Below are 15,440 nucleotides of genomic sequence, written 5' to 3'. Positions count from 1 at the left end.
TACAAAGACTTATTCTATGTGTTTTTTTTTTTATGGACTGTCCCTTCCTTGTAGTGCGCCAGATTACTCCTCTCCACCCCCTGAAACAAAATCATTCTTTGTTTTTAAAAGGAAAGGAGTTTAACCTAAAATAAGGACACCAACAACATAAATCCCTTTTTAAAAGAGAAGCCTTGAAGAAAAAAAGTGCTATTGATAGGACAGCATGATAAAATTGACCAGGGACCTCAAATCGACCAAAAAAAAAGTTTAAAAAAAGCCACCAATTACAGTATACTGTATATATATATATATATATATATTGACAAAGGTTGATTGGCTAAAGAGATAACATTTAGAATTAGGCCTCATTCACACAGTCAAGTCTGGAGTTTAGGTGTATGCGGATAGTTGCAGCCACTTAGCCTGCTTACATCCAGGGGTGACCATCTGTTCCTAACTGCAGATAATCGCTCACGGTGTGATTACATCCGAACATCAGCAGACAAACTGCAGCCACTGTCAGACTTTCATTGCTTTGTACAGGCTCAGTGGCCACAAATTTTTGCACACATTTGTGCTCACAGCTGCAGTTTCCTGCAAGATACTTGCCACACCCCAGCCTGATTTGGCCAACTGAATGAGGCCTTAAAATACAGTTGTCTTTCTAACAAATCCTTAATCTCTCCCTATGCAGTTTCACAGTTTCCAGTACACTTATATTATGGCTGCTCTGCTCCCTCTTTTATAGTGAAAGGGTTAGCAGCTAACCAAAATTCAAAGGCCTTCCCAGTGCATTATCATTACAGTTAATGGAAGCAGGCAAATTGGCCCATTAAGATTGCAGGGACCCCAAACTGTGAATGGCTTGGGTTTACCTTAAACCCACATCCAACCCAAATCCTTATCTATATGTGACCAGATGCTGGTATCATTACATAAACACATATACTTTTTTATTGCTCTTGTTGAGTATCTATAATTGCTTTTTAGGTTTAAGCTGTATTTAGTGGATCAAAAGAACACATAGGTAATACTATATTCATGAGAAAAAATTAAGTAGCATTGCAAGTCCAGGAATATTAATAGTGTTTTACTCTTTTATCAGACCAATCCCTCCAAATTTGACTATGCAGAAGACCTAACAACATTTGTCAGTCTGAATGAATCCAGCATAATCAACACTCTGTGGCAACGATACCAGTCTCAGCTTATTTACACCAATGCCGGACCAAACCTTGTTGTACTGAAACCAAGTGGACCTGTCACAAACTTTTCTACCAAGGTGAGGAAATGCTGGTAGTTGGTACTGTATAGTGGCATATTTTTAAGGAACAGTTTTAATTGGGCACATAACAAGGGGTTATGTTGGTGGTGGCTATACTCGTATTTAGTTTTAAAATGTTTATTTTGTTTTAAAAACAAGGTGTACTTGAGCAAGTGATTATGAATTGCTAACACACAATACAAATCAAAGATCATGCCATTCCAACTTTGAATGGAAAATGTATTAAATATAAACCCATTCAGTAAAATATCATATACGCTTTAATATGTAAGTAGTAACTTTTAAATCTGCAGCTTTGGTAATATCTGGTAATTCTGCCATGTAGGTCATTTCAGGCATTTAAAAGTTATAAGCAGGGCTGGTGCAAAGATTTTTAAAGCCCTAGGCGAAACCTCATTTTGCTGCCCCTACCTTGGCTCCACCCCTGATGCCACCCCTTTGTCCTGCCGGTGTATACCCCACGTATTTAATGAATCGCCTATCAAATGCAGCCTCACCAGCATCCATCAATGCAGCTTACTCGTGCCCATCAATGAATGTTTGCTTGCTTCCATTCTTTCAGGAGTTGGGACACAGACACAGTCCTCCACCGCCACTGCGACTCTGACACGATGTACGCACAGAGCGGTCGCTGTCTGCTGATGCTGAAACTTAGTTGCTTGTTGCATAGAGAAGATAGTAGGAACACCAGTGGCCGGGAGCACCTAGGCAGCAGTGCGCCCTAGGTGGCCACCTAGTTTGTCTAGTGGTAGCACCGGCCCTGGTTATAAGGTAGTGTAGCGCCTGGCTATTTTCAGAGCCGGTGCTAGGAAACCATACAGTGCAGCGCTAAATAATATATAAAGTGATCATATACATAAACATATATCACAAATGGTAAATGTAAAAAACATCTAATCAAATGAGTGCAAAATGAAAAGTTCATATTTAAAACAGTGCATTAAGAACCATTAGGCTGAGTTTACACTATTGCGAATTGGATGCGGGGAAATAGCAGGAGATTGTGACTGGCTCTCTATGGAGCCGGTTCACATATCTCTGCAGAGGCTCTGGTGCACAGGAGCCCTGTGCGTCTTTTGGTCCATTTCAGATCCGAATTCAGCCAAAAATATGGGCTTAAATCAGACCTGAAACGGTGAATGAAGATGCAGCGGACTCCCTGCTGTGAGCCGTTGCGTTCTCCAGTGTGAACCCAACCTTAAGGAAGTGTCATAATGCAATCAGAATCCACAAAGGTGCTTGGAATGAAAATCCACAAATACCAATGGCCACCAGCATGACAGCCCCACTACTATGGATAGTAATATTGTGCTTACCAGAAAATATGGTCCCAAGTACCTTACGGCAATGAGTCACACAAGCAGGGATGATTACACAAATCTGGATGCCTAGTCGCTCAGGTGTCTCAAGTATGGATAGTGTGGATGGATGGATCACACAAAACCCCTAGGCTCTGATAGGAATGGACCTCTGCTTAGATGGACCATGTCTCCCAATTCAAACACATATGTGGAAACAAGCCAAGTAGTCACACATACTGTAAAACCATTGTGACAGTAGGAGCTACTGTCACGGTAAAATGTACAGGTTGCTGGACACAGGGTATGCACATTTGCGATTATGCAGATAAGAGCTAGCTGTTCATCCCACTGCTTGCTGTTTGTATGCTGTGCATTTTTCCTTTTTAAATAAAGAGCACGTCTTCCTTTTAAAAGACCTATTTGGAGTGCGGCTGTCCATCTATTCTCTTATCTGCATAATCCTACGCATTGCCAGCACCCGTGTGGTTCCTGAGTGGACATTTGATTACCTGCTTGTGCTCACCTGGAGCGGCGGTCCTCCTATCTGTTCGAAGCACATTTGCGAGTTGCAAGACTACAGAGCGTAGATGTGGACTGGAGAAGACTGCTTTTGCAGCTTTCTCCAGGTTTTGGTAATTTGACATGGGGCTCTGTAGTTTTGGAGATTCCACAGTGTCTGGGATGGGACGGGATCTCCAACCCTGTATCCAGACTTTTTTGATTACCAGCAGGGTGTGTGCTCAGGTGAGCACAGCCCTTATAATGAGAGTGTGCTAAGACCTCATGGCTCCCAGTTGGAGACAGCTCCACATTAAGAGACAGGAGGTCTCCAGAAGTCAGAGAGGCTGTAGGAGACAGCCAGAAGCTTGGTGACGGCAAGAGGCAGAGCTGTAGACGCTGTCTACTTTGAGGAGTCCGCTGGTCTAGGTGACCAGGATAAAGTGCAGAAGTACTGCTACAGAGAGCCAGGTGGGCTAGTATTTTCTGTTTTGTGTTTGATGGAGAAGAACCCCCAGCGTGGGAAACCTTTGTTTGGACTTTTATTTTTGCCTTTTTAATAAAAATGGGCTACCATGTCCTTAAATATAGTTCCTGACTGGCGTGGATCACTGGGAAAACGTATATACCCCAAGAGCTAACAACCCCCAACCTTACACCATTAAAAGGAAATTGTATTTAAAAGTACAAAACACTTACAGTACAAAAAAGTGAAGTAAACATCGCTTGTAGTATGTAAGCTGGACCTTGGCAGAAGCTGGACGCTGACGTGTTTCAGCAAACATGACATCCTGATAGGGCCCTGATATATGTTCATGTATATGATCACTTTATATATTATTTAGCGCTGCATTGTATGGCTTCCTCGTTTATGCAATTTAGGTCAATTGTTGTGCTAGCAGTTTCCTTGCTCTCTTTTTTCCAGTAGCACAGTAATTTCTCTCCTTTTTGAAAGTTATAAGGTGACAATGCTTTTTCATTGCCTCCCAAATGCTCTCCTGCTTTGTCACCCTGTCACATGCTTTCCTAATGGAAACTACACTCATCAATTTCAATGCACACTGATATTGCAAAGGCATTTTCACCTGTTGTTACCATCATGTAACTCAGTGTCAGAAATGATGTGCAGCAGCTGCTGGAGTCCATGCCTGTATATAGGCAGGTGCATTCTGTGCTCCCCACTGTAGTTGGTACTGAACCAAAGTGGTAATACAGAAGGGGAAGGACATGTGTTCCTGCAGTCACCAGGGGAAAAGCTGTCTGATTGGATGCTGGGGCTCCTCTGGACCTCTGTGGCCATCTTGGGTGAGGGCAGAGCCTATTTAAGCCCCTAGCCCCCTGACTTGGCTCGCATTATGTGAGTGGTTAGTATAGGGACAGGTTCCCCCGTCTGTCAGGGTTTAGCGGTAGGAGGAGGTTCCAGAGGAGTAGGGAAAGTGCAGGGACTCTGCTATGTCCATTACGGAAGCATCCCAGTTTGGTTGGTCCGGCCAGGCTGCTCTTCCTGACAGAAGCTGTTGGGACCTCTTCAAGTAAACTACTGCTGTAACTATCCCCATAAGTGAACACTACTGCTGGGCCTGATTGTACTTGGTTGTGAAGTTCTACAATATGTAGTTCATATTACTCGACCTCTTTGTGTTCTCTGCCGCTGACATACCCTGCTGCACTCTGCTCACATGTAGACAGGAAGTGGCTGCAAGAGATCATAAAAGAATAACAAAATAATATTTTAACTCCTTCACACCGACTGTTTGCAAATTTGCTTTTATGAATTGAAGGGATTATACCAGGGTGATGCCTGCAGCTTGCCGGTTGGGCCGAGACACAACAAAGCCAAATTTGGCACTAATCGGGCCTCCAATGTAAAATCCCGGATGCAACGTCACAATGTCACTTCCGGTTTACTTGCTGCTAATGGCACCAATTTAAAAAAAAAAAAGAGCATTCAAAATCGCCAATTTTGCCGATCTGAATACTTTTAAAGTGGCTGTTCACCTGAAATCTTTTTTTAAAAGCCAGCAGCTACAAATACAGCAGCTGCCGACTTTAAAAAAATTTACACTTACCTGTCTAGGTCGCCCGCGAAGTCGGCAGCCAAAGCCGAGCTACCGCTCGGCTCTCGGCTTCCCCTGCCACCATCCTCGGTGAGGGAATCGGGAAGTAAAGCACTGTGGCTTCACTGCCCGGTTCCCTACTGCGCATACGCGAGTCGCGCTGCGCCGTTCCCACTGGTCCCCGCTGTGTTCTGGGAGCCGAGTGTTTCCCAGAACACAATGGGGGGGTTGGGGGATGCGGTGATGCGGAGGGGCCGGACTCTATTACCAGGAAGTGGTGCAAATACCTGTTTTATACGATCATGAAAGTATCTATATATATATATTTTGGGGGTTATAAGTAATTTTCGAGCAAAAAAATACTGATTTTTAACTTGTAAGAAACAAATGTCAGAAATAGGCTTAGGCATGAAAGGGTTAAAAGAAGAATAAAGAAATAGACTGCAGCAATACAAACTTGGTAGTACTTCAGTAAAAGTGCAATCTCTGTAGATAGCCAAACGCAATTACAAATTAAAGAATCTGAAAAAGTGCTGTAAAAACAAATTACCCGAGCATCCCCAATAGGTTAAAATGCATTATTATGAAACAAACAAACAAAAAAAATGCATTACAATAACTAGGTACTACATAGGGGAAAAATACCTTAACAATTACACAACCTCATAACAACAGTTAAGCCATTATGTGTTACATTACACAAACGCAGCCTTTTCTGCTGTGTTGGACACAAAAAGAACAAGATGGTTTATTAGGGTAATCCTTAGAGACATATAGTAGGAAATGTTCAGCAGTAGAAAGAAAGCTGAATTTGATAAAGTTGCTTAACCATCTGGATGATAATAAAAGGTACATCTACCTAGACGAGGAAACAGTTTGTCAGATTTGAGCAATTAATGCAATCATTTGTTAATGTAAAGGCACAAAACAAATCATTTGGCTTGAAAATTGTTATGATAATATCTACGTAGAATAAAGTGAGCTAAGAAGAACTGCCCATGCCCAAACCTTATTTTTTTTAAAGTTTATTTCAAACAATTTGTCCATCTGATATGCATATCGCATAACAAAAAAGATTGTTCTTTGGGCAATGTGAATTGAAAGATCAGAAGTCCTGGAGTTAAATGGGTTCTAAAGGTTTTTTATTTGCTATATAGGTTCCTTTAAGCTAGTGCATTTGTTGCTTCACTTACCTTTTCCTTCAATTTCCCTTCTAATTTTTTTTTCTTTGGCTGAATTTCTCACTTCCTGTTTCTCTCAGTAAGCTTGCCCCTATCATCCATGGGGGTTAGTCAGCCAGAACAGCTTACTGAGGAGGAACAGGAAGTGAGAATTTCATACAAAGAAAAAAAACATTTAGAAGGGAAATGGAAGGAAAAGGTAAGTGAACCAACAATGCACTAGCTTAAAGGAACCTATTTAGAAAATCAAAAGCAAACCTTTACAACCCCTTTAAGGCATATTTTGCCAAAGCTAAGCATGAAGCTGTTGAAAGTAAGTACAAGAATGACATAGGTGCTACATGGAAGACAGTGGGTAAAAACATATAGGAGGTAGTGGGAGTAAGGTGAAGAGCTGTGCCAAACCAAGAGATAGCCTCCTGGTTCCAGATTCATGAGTTTAAAAAGGAATTGCATAGCTTTCTTCTATAAAGTGGCCCTCTCTGTTCCGTGACCAGAACTGGCCCAAAGCAACAAATCACATGCCTGCTTTCATTTTTTAACTGGGTGTATAAAATAGTGAGAGGTAAATCCTGACTCCAGGTTTTTTATAAATCTGTCACTGAAGGCATAGAAAAGATGAAGCAACTCAAAAAGACAATCTTTTATTGGGCTGACCTCAATACCTGAAATCTATATGTTTGCAGGCTACTGCAAGTTATTGTTCTAGAGTATTTAATCAGATTCATTACCATTTTGCACAATTTACGTCTAATGCTATGGGTTCTTAATAAAGCATTGCTTTTATTGACATCAGAGTCATATACACTGTATTAGAAAATAAATTGGTTAGTAAATAAAGCATCTAATGCAAAGGAAGAAACCATGCATTTACTTTGTAGCGGAAGCAGAAACCATTTTATTTTTTATTTAATCAGTCCTGTTTTCCTAAATCAATCTGCTTTTAATAGTTGCTTTATTGCTTTACTAAAGGTAGTGCTACATAAACTGCAGACATTTGATTTCAAAATTGCATTTTTCAAATAGAACACTTGGTGGCGCCATATATCTATTAAATAATGTTTGCACTCATTCTCCCACCATGTATATTAAAATCTTTGAAAGCATAGGGTACGCTCAAATAGTTGGATGTTAATGCTTTTAAAAGAATTGGGTTTCATCGTCACTCAGGAAGAAATAAACACACAACAAAGACCACAATAGAATATTTTTTATTTTTATACAGTGATACCTCAACTAATGATAATAGACTAAGGAATTCTTATTTTATCTGTAATGAAATAGACCTAGAAATGTGCAGACAGAAAGATACCCAGGTCCCTGGCACTTCTAGTCACATAGCTTAATTTATCATTGTCCTGACTCACTAAAGTATTAGGCCCTGTAATTAAAATTAAGGGCACCAGTATTCACTTCAAATATCCAATCATGTTCAGGATAATTTAGAAAGAAAAAGCTTCCTCTGTCATGGACTGGACATTTAAATGGATGTGGATGCATTATACTTCATTACTCTGCAGTTCACCTTGATTCACAGTTTAATACATCAGGCTCATATTGTTTATGTTGCCTAACAAAGACAATCAAGTGTTTCTTGTTATTTTCAACCTTAAAATGCAAGAATAAAATGTTGTGATTGGTTTCTGTGGGACACCACTATACTTAGAAATACGTTCTGCAGTATACATATAAAAATCCAGGTGAACAGCAAGAATGAGAATGTTCAGGTGAACAGTAATAATAGCAGTCTTCAGGTGAACATTTAGCTATAGCAGCTGCTAGCGATAATTGCAACTGAATCCGACAGGCTGGTTGTACCCAACTTCGTACATTCAGTCTGCCCGCACACGGTTCGAATCTCAGAAGGTGTCACTGAGTGGCATTCAACTCAAAGGACTGAGATCATCCTGTGGCAGAGGTAATACAGGGTATAGTTTTGGATTGCAGATGAGTATTTCAGCCTGAGCCACTTTTTTTTAACATTGAATGGGTGATTATATAAAAAAAAATCTGTGAGTTCTGGAGTTGGGCTTTAATATTATTTTGCATGCATATCTGCACTTGTTTAAAATGGGGTGCATGCAACCGCCCTGGCCTTGTAAGCAAAATGCATTTTTGCCTGCACTGCCATGGATCCATATGGTTTGACCAAGTGAAGCAGATTCTAGTGTAAAGAGATGAAATGCTACCAAATTATTCTGTTCATACAGCTGGTAAGTGAGAAGAAATGAATTAGAGAATGCATGTTATCTTTTTATTTGAAGAAGTCCAGAAGCATTTAAATGTTAGAACAACTTCAGTTGTGTTATCAGCAGTTCTGTCATGCCTTTTTAACTTTTACTGCTGCAACAACATAAAGCTCCGATTTTCCTTAACAGCAAATAATCACAATGCATTATTCAAGGTAGGAGTCGTGGCGTCTGAATGTCAGCTTGCTTCAGAGGTTATCACACACTTACTAACTCCCATGGCTCCTTCTCCTAGGTGTTCAAAGGGAAGAAGGACAGCATGCCACCTCACATCTGCTCAGTGGCGCAGAAAGCCTATTGGAATATGCTAACACAACGCCAGGATCAGACTATCGTGCCCCTTGGCAGAAGTAATTCAGGCAAATCAACATGCTGTCAGACCGCTTTGGAATACCTGGTTGATGCTGCTGGAAGCGTGGACAGCAGAGTAACAGGTAGTACCACTTTTAGTACTAGAGTATTACACTATTATATATTTTAGATTTCCACTTTACATAAATAAAGTTGAGGCATATAACTTATTCGCTGTCAGTGCTCACGCAGCCAGTATAGTGGTCTGGGGATTAAAAATCCTGCTTTTCCTCATGCTTCATTTTTTAGGGCTTCTGGATCAGAATGCTTCTGATAGGGCAGCACCAACATGTGCCAGCGTTGACCAATCAGAAGTACTATGAGCCATCCTGGAAGCCCTTCAGAGCGAAGAGGGAGAAGAGCAGGGATTTTAGATCCCTTGACCACTATACCGGCTGCATGGGCTCTAACAGTGCACCACCCATGGAGGTAAGTACAGAAGAGACGGGGGGGGGGGGGTAGGTATAGAGTGTTAGTTCACCTTTTATTTTTATTTTTATGTGAACTAACATTATAAGAAGCAATCTGGGTTGAAAAAGCCACAGATCTGTGGAAGAAATGAACTATAAGCATGGAAAGTGTTGCATTGTAGGCCTTTATGTATAGCTTTCTATTCAGCAATTTTAATCAGCACAGTAATGAGATCACTGATTATCCCTTCAAATCTCCTGAGGTTAGCATTCAATAGAACAATAGATGATTTCACATTTCAGATACACAACTATGAGACTATAGGCACAGGACTAAGATATTTACAGTTTCAATAAAAAGTATGTGAAACCTTTTGGAATTTTATGGATTTCTGCACAAATTGGTCATAAAATGTAATCTGATCTTAATCTTAGTCACCAAAATAGATAATCACAGTCTGCTTAAACTAACACACAAAGAATTAAATGTTACCATGTTTTTATTGAACACACAATGTAAACATTCACAGTGCAGGTGGAAAAAGTATATGAACCCCCTAGACCAGGCATAAGCAATTAGCGGACCTCCAGCTGTTGCAAAACTACAAGTCCCATCATGCCTCTGTCTCTGGGTATCATGCTTGTGGCTGTCAGAGTCTTGCAATGGCTCATGGGATTTGTAGTTCTGCAACAGCTGGAGGTCCGCTAATTGCATATCCCTGCCCTAGACTAATGACATCTCCAAGAGCTAATTGGACTCATGTTGGCTGACACCTCACTCCAATCAATGAGATGAGATTGGAGGTGTTGGTTACAGCTGCTCTGCCCTATAAAAAACACACACCAGTTCTGGGTTTGCTTTTTACAAGAAGCATTGCCTGATGTGAATGATGCCTCTCACAAAAGAGCTCTCAGAAGACCTACTATTAAGAATTGTTGACTTGCATAAAGCTGGAAAGGGTTATAAAAGTATCTCCAAAAGCCTTGCTGTTCATCAGTCCACAGTAAGACAAATTGTCTATAAATGGAGAAAGTTCAGCACTGCAGCTACTCTCCCTAGGAGTGGCCGTCCTGTAAAGATGACTGCAAGAGCACAGCACAGACTGCTCAATGAGGTGAAGAAGAATCCTAGAGTTTCAGCTAAAGACTTACAAAAGTCTCTGGCATATGCTAACATCCCTGTTAGCGAATCTACGATGCGTAAAACACTAAACAAGAATGTATTTCATGGGAGGATACCACAGAGGAAGCCACTGCTGTCCAAAAAAAACATTGCTGCACGTTTACAGTTTGCACAAGAGCACCTGGATGTTCCACAGCAGTACTGGCAAAATATTCTGTGGACAGATGAAACCAACGTTGAGTTGTTTGGAAGAAACACACAACACTATGTGTGGAGAAAAAGAGGCACAGCACACCAACATCAAAACCTCATCCCAACTGTGAAGTATGGTGGTGGGGGCATCATGGTTTGGGGCTGCTTTGCTGCGTCAGGGCCTGGACGGATTTCTATCATTAAAGGAAAAATGAATTCCCAAGTTTATCAAGACATTTTGTAGGAGAACTTAAGGCCAGCTGAAGCGCAACAGAAGATGGGTGTTGCAACAGGACAACGACCCAAAGCATAGAAGTAAATCAACAACAGAATGGCTTAAACAGAAGAAAATACGCCTTCTGGAGTGGCCCAATCAGAGTCCTGACCTCACCCCGATTGAGATGCTGTGGCATGACCTCAAGAAAGCAATTTACACCAGACATCCCAAGAATATTGCTGAACTGAAACAGTTCTGTAAGGAGGAATGGTCAAGAATTACTCCTGACCGTTGTGCACGTCTGATCTGCAACTACAGGAAACGTTTGGTTGAAGTTATTGCTGCCAAAGGAGGTTCAACCAGTTATTAAATCCAATGGTTCACATACTTTTTCCACCTGCACTGTGAATGTTTACATGGTGTATTCAATAAAAACATGGTAACATTTAATTCTTTGTGTGTTATTAGTTTAAGCAGACTGTGATTGTCTATTGTTGTGACTTAGATGAAGATCAGATCACGTTTTATGACCAATTTGTGCAGAAATCCATATCATTCCAAAAGGGTTCACATACTTTTTATTGCAACTGTAGATCATAATCAGGATATTATCTTTTTAACATTAAATGAGTGACATTTAGCAGCTATTAAGGAACCACTTTGGATAACCATTTTTTTTTCAATCTAGTGGAAAAGATTCAAGCTGTATTCACCATTCTGAAATCCTTTGGCTGTGTGCAAACAAGTGAATGTAATAACTCCAGTCGCTTCTCCATGGTCATGTCTCTGGACTTCAATTCTGCTGGTCGTGTAACTGCTGGACACCTACAGGTAACGATTCAATTCTACATGTTATACAGCCTATAAGAAAGATTGGACAGGAAAGACAAGTTCAGGCTTTGACAGGGGTAGAATTCAGTAAATCCTTCTATTAGTAATTGGAGCTTTGTTAGTAATTAAAATACCCTCCTCTAAGTACAGATGTGAAAGCACCTTATATCTGTGGGGTAGTGTTCTAATTCAATCTTGTTTTTGTGTCCTGTCCTTTCATTAGTTTTTGCTGTATGTATGAATTTAACTTTGCATGTGTGTTGAGCTAAATTACACATTTCCTACCAACTTTAAGTCTGCTTCAGATGAATGGCAGATTTTATTTATTAAAGTGACTCTCTCAGCACAGGGTTACTTTGTTTATAAAAGCACTGAAACACGGCCTCTTTGCTGTTCACGTATTTGGCTGGTTTGATGAGGTAAATGTGTGCTTTCCCTGCTGCCCATAGTTGTTTCTTCCGCAGTAAAGCATGTGTGTGTGTGTGTGTATATATATATATATATATATATACACACAGGGCCGTTCGAAGACATTTGGGGGCCCCAAGCAAAAAAAAAATTAAAAATTACATTTTGAGTTGAGAAGCGGGGGGGGGGGGGGGATTCCCCGCCTCACACGCACAAGCCGGCATATGTTGGTGTCCGCACAGGGGCCCCAGCAGGGAGGGCCCTTGCCGCATCGCTGCGTCCTCCTGCAGTCCGGTCGGCCGTGTACCATAACCGCGCGGTACAGGAGTTTCAGTTTGCTGTTCCCGGGGCCGGACCAAAGGAAGTGAACACTCCGTGTGTGCACTTCCTGTCAGTCCGGCCAGGAACAGGAACCTGATTCTCCTGTACCGCGCGGTTATGGTACACGGCCGACCGGACTGCAGGGAGGACGCAGCGGTGCGGCAAGGGCCCTCGTTGCTGGGGCCCCTGGCCAGCTCGGGGGGCCCCAGGCAAATGCCTGCTTTGCCTGTCGGGTTCCGACGGGCCTGTATATATATAGTATCTCACAAAAGTGAGTACACTCCTCACATTTTTGTAAATAATTTTATATCTTTCATGTGACAACACTGAAGAAATTACACTTTGCTACAGTGTAAAGTAGTGAGTGTACAGCTTGTATAACAGTGTAGACTTGTTGTCCCCCCAAAATAACTCAACACACATCCATTATTGTCTAAACTGCTGGAAACAAAAGTGAGTACACCCCTAAGTGAAAATGTCCAAATTGGGCCCAAAGTGACAATATTTTGTGTGGCCACCATTATTTTCCAGCACTGCCTTAACCCTCTTAGGCATGGAGTTCACCAGAGCTTCACAGGTTGCCACTGCAGTCCCCTTCCCCTCCTCCATGATGACATCACAGAGATGGTGGATGTTAGAGACCTTGCACTCTTCCACCTTCCATTTGAGGATGCCCCACAGATGGTCAATAGGGTTTAGGTCTGGAGACATGCTCGGCAAGTCCATCACCTTTACCCTCAGCTTCTTTAGCAGTGGTCGTCTTGGAGGTGTATTTAGGGTTGTTATCATGTTGGAATACTACCCTGCTGCCCAGTCTCTGAAGGGAAGGGATCATGCTCTGCTTCAGTATATCACAGTACATGTTGGCATTCATGGTTCCCTCAATGAACTGTAGCTCCCAAGTGTCAGCAGCATTCATGCAGCCCCAGACCATGACACTCCCACCACCATGCTTGACTGTAGGCAAGACACACTTGTCTTTGTACTCCTCACCTGGTTGCCCCCCACACGCTTGACACCATCTGAACCAAATAAGTTTATCTTGGTCTCATCGGACCACAGTACATGGTCCCAATAATCCATGTCCTTAATCTGCTTGTCTTTAGCATACTGTTTGCGGGCTTTCTGTGCATCATCCTTGGAGGAGGCTTCCTTCTGGGACAACAGCCATGCGGACCAATTTGATGCAGTGTGCGGCATAGGGTCTGAGCACTAACAGGCTGACCCTCTACCCCTTCAACCTCTCCAGCAATGCTGGCTGCATTCATACATCTATTTCCCAAGGACAACCTCTAGATATGGCACTGAGCACGTGCACTCAACTTCTTTGGTCGACCATAACGAGGCCTGTTCTGAGTGAAACCTGTTCTGTTAAACCACTGTGTGGTCTTGGCCACCGTGCTATAGCTCCATTTCAAAGTCTTGGCAATGTTCTTATAGCCTAGGGCAGTGATGGCGAACCTTGGCACCCCAGATGTTTTGGAACTACATTTCCCAAGATGCTCATGCCCTCTGCAGTGTAGTTGAGCATCATGGGAAATGTAGTTCTGAAACATCTGGGGTGTCAAGGTTCGCCATCACTGGCCTAGGGCATCTTCATGTATATAAAGCAACAATTCTTTTTTTAAGATCCTCAGAGAGTTCTTTGCCATGTGATGCCATGTTGAACTTTCAGTGACCAGTATGAGAGAGTGAGAGCGATAACACCAAATTTAATACACCTGCTCCCCATTCACACCTGAGACCTTGTAACACTAACAAGTCATATGACACCAGGGATGGAAAATAGCTAACTGGGCCCAATTTGGACATTTTCACGTAGGGGTCTACTCACTTTTCTTGCCAGCGGTTTAGATAATAATGGCTGTGTGTTGAGTTATTTTGAGGGGGACAGCACAATTACACTGTTATACAAGCTGTACACTCACTACTTTACATTGTAGCAAAGTGTAATTTTGTTGTCACATGAAAATATATAATAAAGTATTTACAAAAATGTGAAGGGTCTACTCACGTTTGCGAGATACCGTGTATATATATATATATATATATATATATATATATATATATATATATATATATATTTGTACAATAGCAAAAAGAATTGTGAATTACCTAGATTTCTGCATGCTCTTGTCATAATCAAAATCATGACATAACATAACAATTTGAGTGTGTGCATACATGTGGGAAGTGCCTGGAAGATGGAAATCACTGTAGTAGACATAGCTACCACAGAGATCTCCATTAGTTTCCGGGTCCTCTGCCAAGTGGCTCCCCTGCTACATTGTGGACACAGAAGGTCACTTGCTTGGCACAGGTGCCATTCAGGTAACACTTAGAATTAATTCAATGAATGCAAACCATTCTGATTTGACAAAGTGGAGAGGTGGGATGATAATGTCATGATCAGTGAGGCCGCTCCATACGGGGCACAGGGGCGCCGCCCCCCAAATCCATGTGCCCAGCCTCTAATCTACCAGCAGGTCGCCGGATGCATGGATTTCAATGGGGTTTTTTGAAGCATGTGATTAGAGTCTATAATTGGCTAAAAAAAAGCTGGGCTTGTGGAGCAGAGCACTGCACGCTCTGATCCCATCCAGTTGTGTGACAATAGCAAGTTAATATTCGCTATGGTCTTCCTGATTCTCCTCCCGGCCAATCAGGAAGTGGGTCCTGAGACACGATTGGCCAGACAGTCTTAGGACTCACTTCCTATTTGGGTCGGGTCTCAAGACCCACTTCCTATTTGGCCGGGAGGAGAAGCCGTGTCACAGGAAGCTGCAGAAGGTCATACGCATCGAGGCCCATCGAGACTGCGTTTATAAGCATTTTTAATAATAATAATAGTAATAAAAACAAATGAAATGAGAGAAAGGCCTAATCTCAAATCTGTCAGGCGCTCTTGGTGCAGTAAAATCAATCGAACGACTAATAAACTATAACATTATATATATAATATATATATATATATATAAAACCAAATGCCAACCCTAATGGCTTAAGGTGCTACCTAAAATAAGTTTTTTTAAAA

The 15,440-nt window shown here is 41.7% G+C and overlaps 1 protein-coding gene across 1 annotated transcript in view; it reads left to right on the top strand.

Moving 5' to 3' along the window:
- Window positions 1-15,440, top strand: part of MYO18B (myosin XVIIIB) — a 764,821-nt gene that overhangs the window by 94,393 nt on the left and 654,988 nt on the right. The window contains 3 exon segments of the mRNA XM_040358554.1: window positions 1,088-1,264; window positions 8,789-8,987; window positions 11,535-11,677. Of these exon segments, the coding sequence (XP_040214488.1) occupies window positions 1,088-1,264; window positions 8,789-8,987; window positions 11,535-11,677 (519 nt within the window).

Source organism: Rana temporaria, chromosome 1 (assembly GCF_905171775.1).
Source record: "Rana temporaria chromosome 1, aRanTem1.1, whole genome shotgun sequence".
NCBI classification, from domain to species: Eukaryota; Metazoa; Chordata; class Amphibia; order Anura; family Ranidae; genus Rana; species Rana temporaria.
This window is presented reverse-complemented; position numbering and strand designations above follow the sequence as displayed.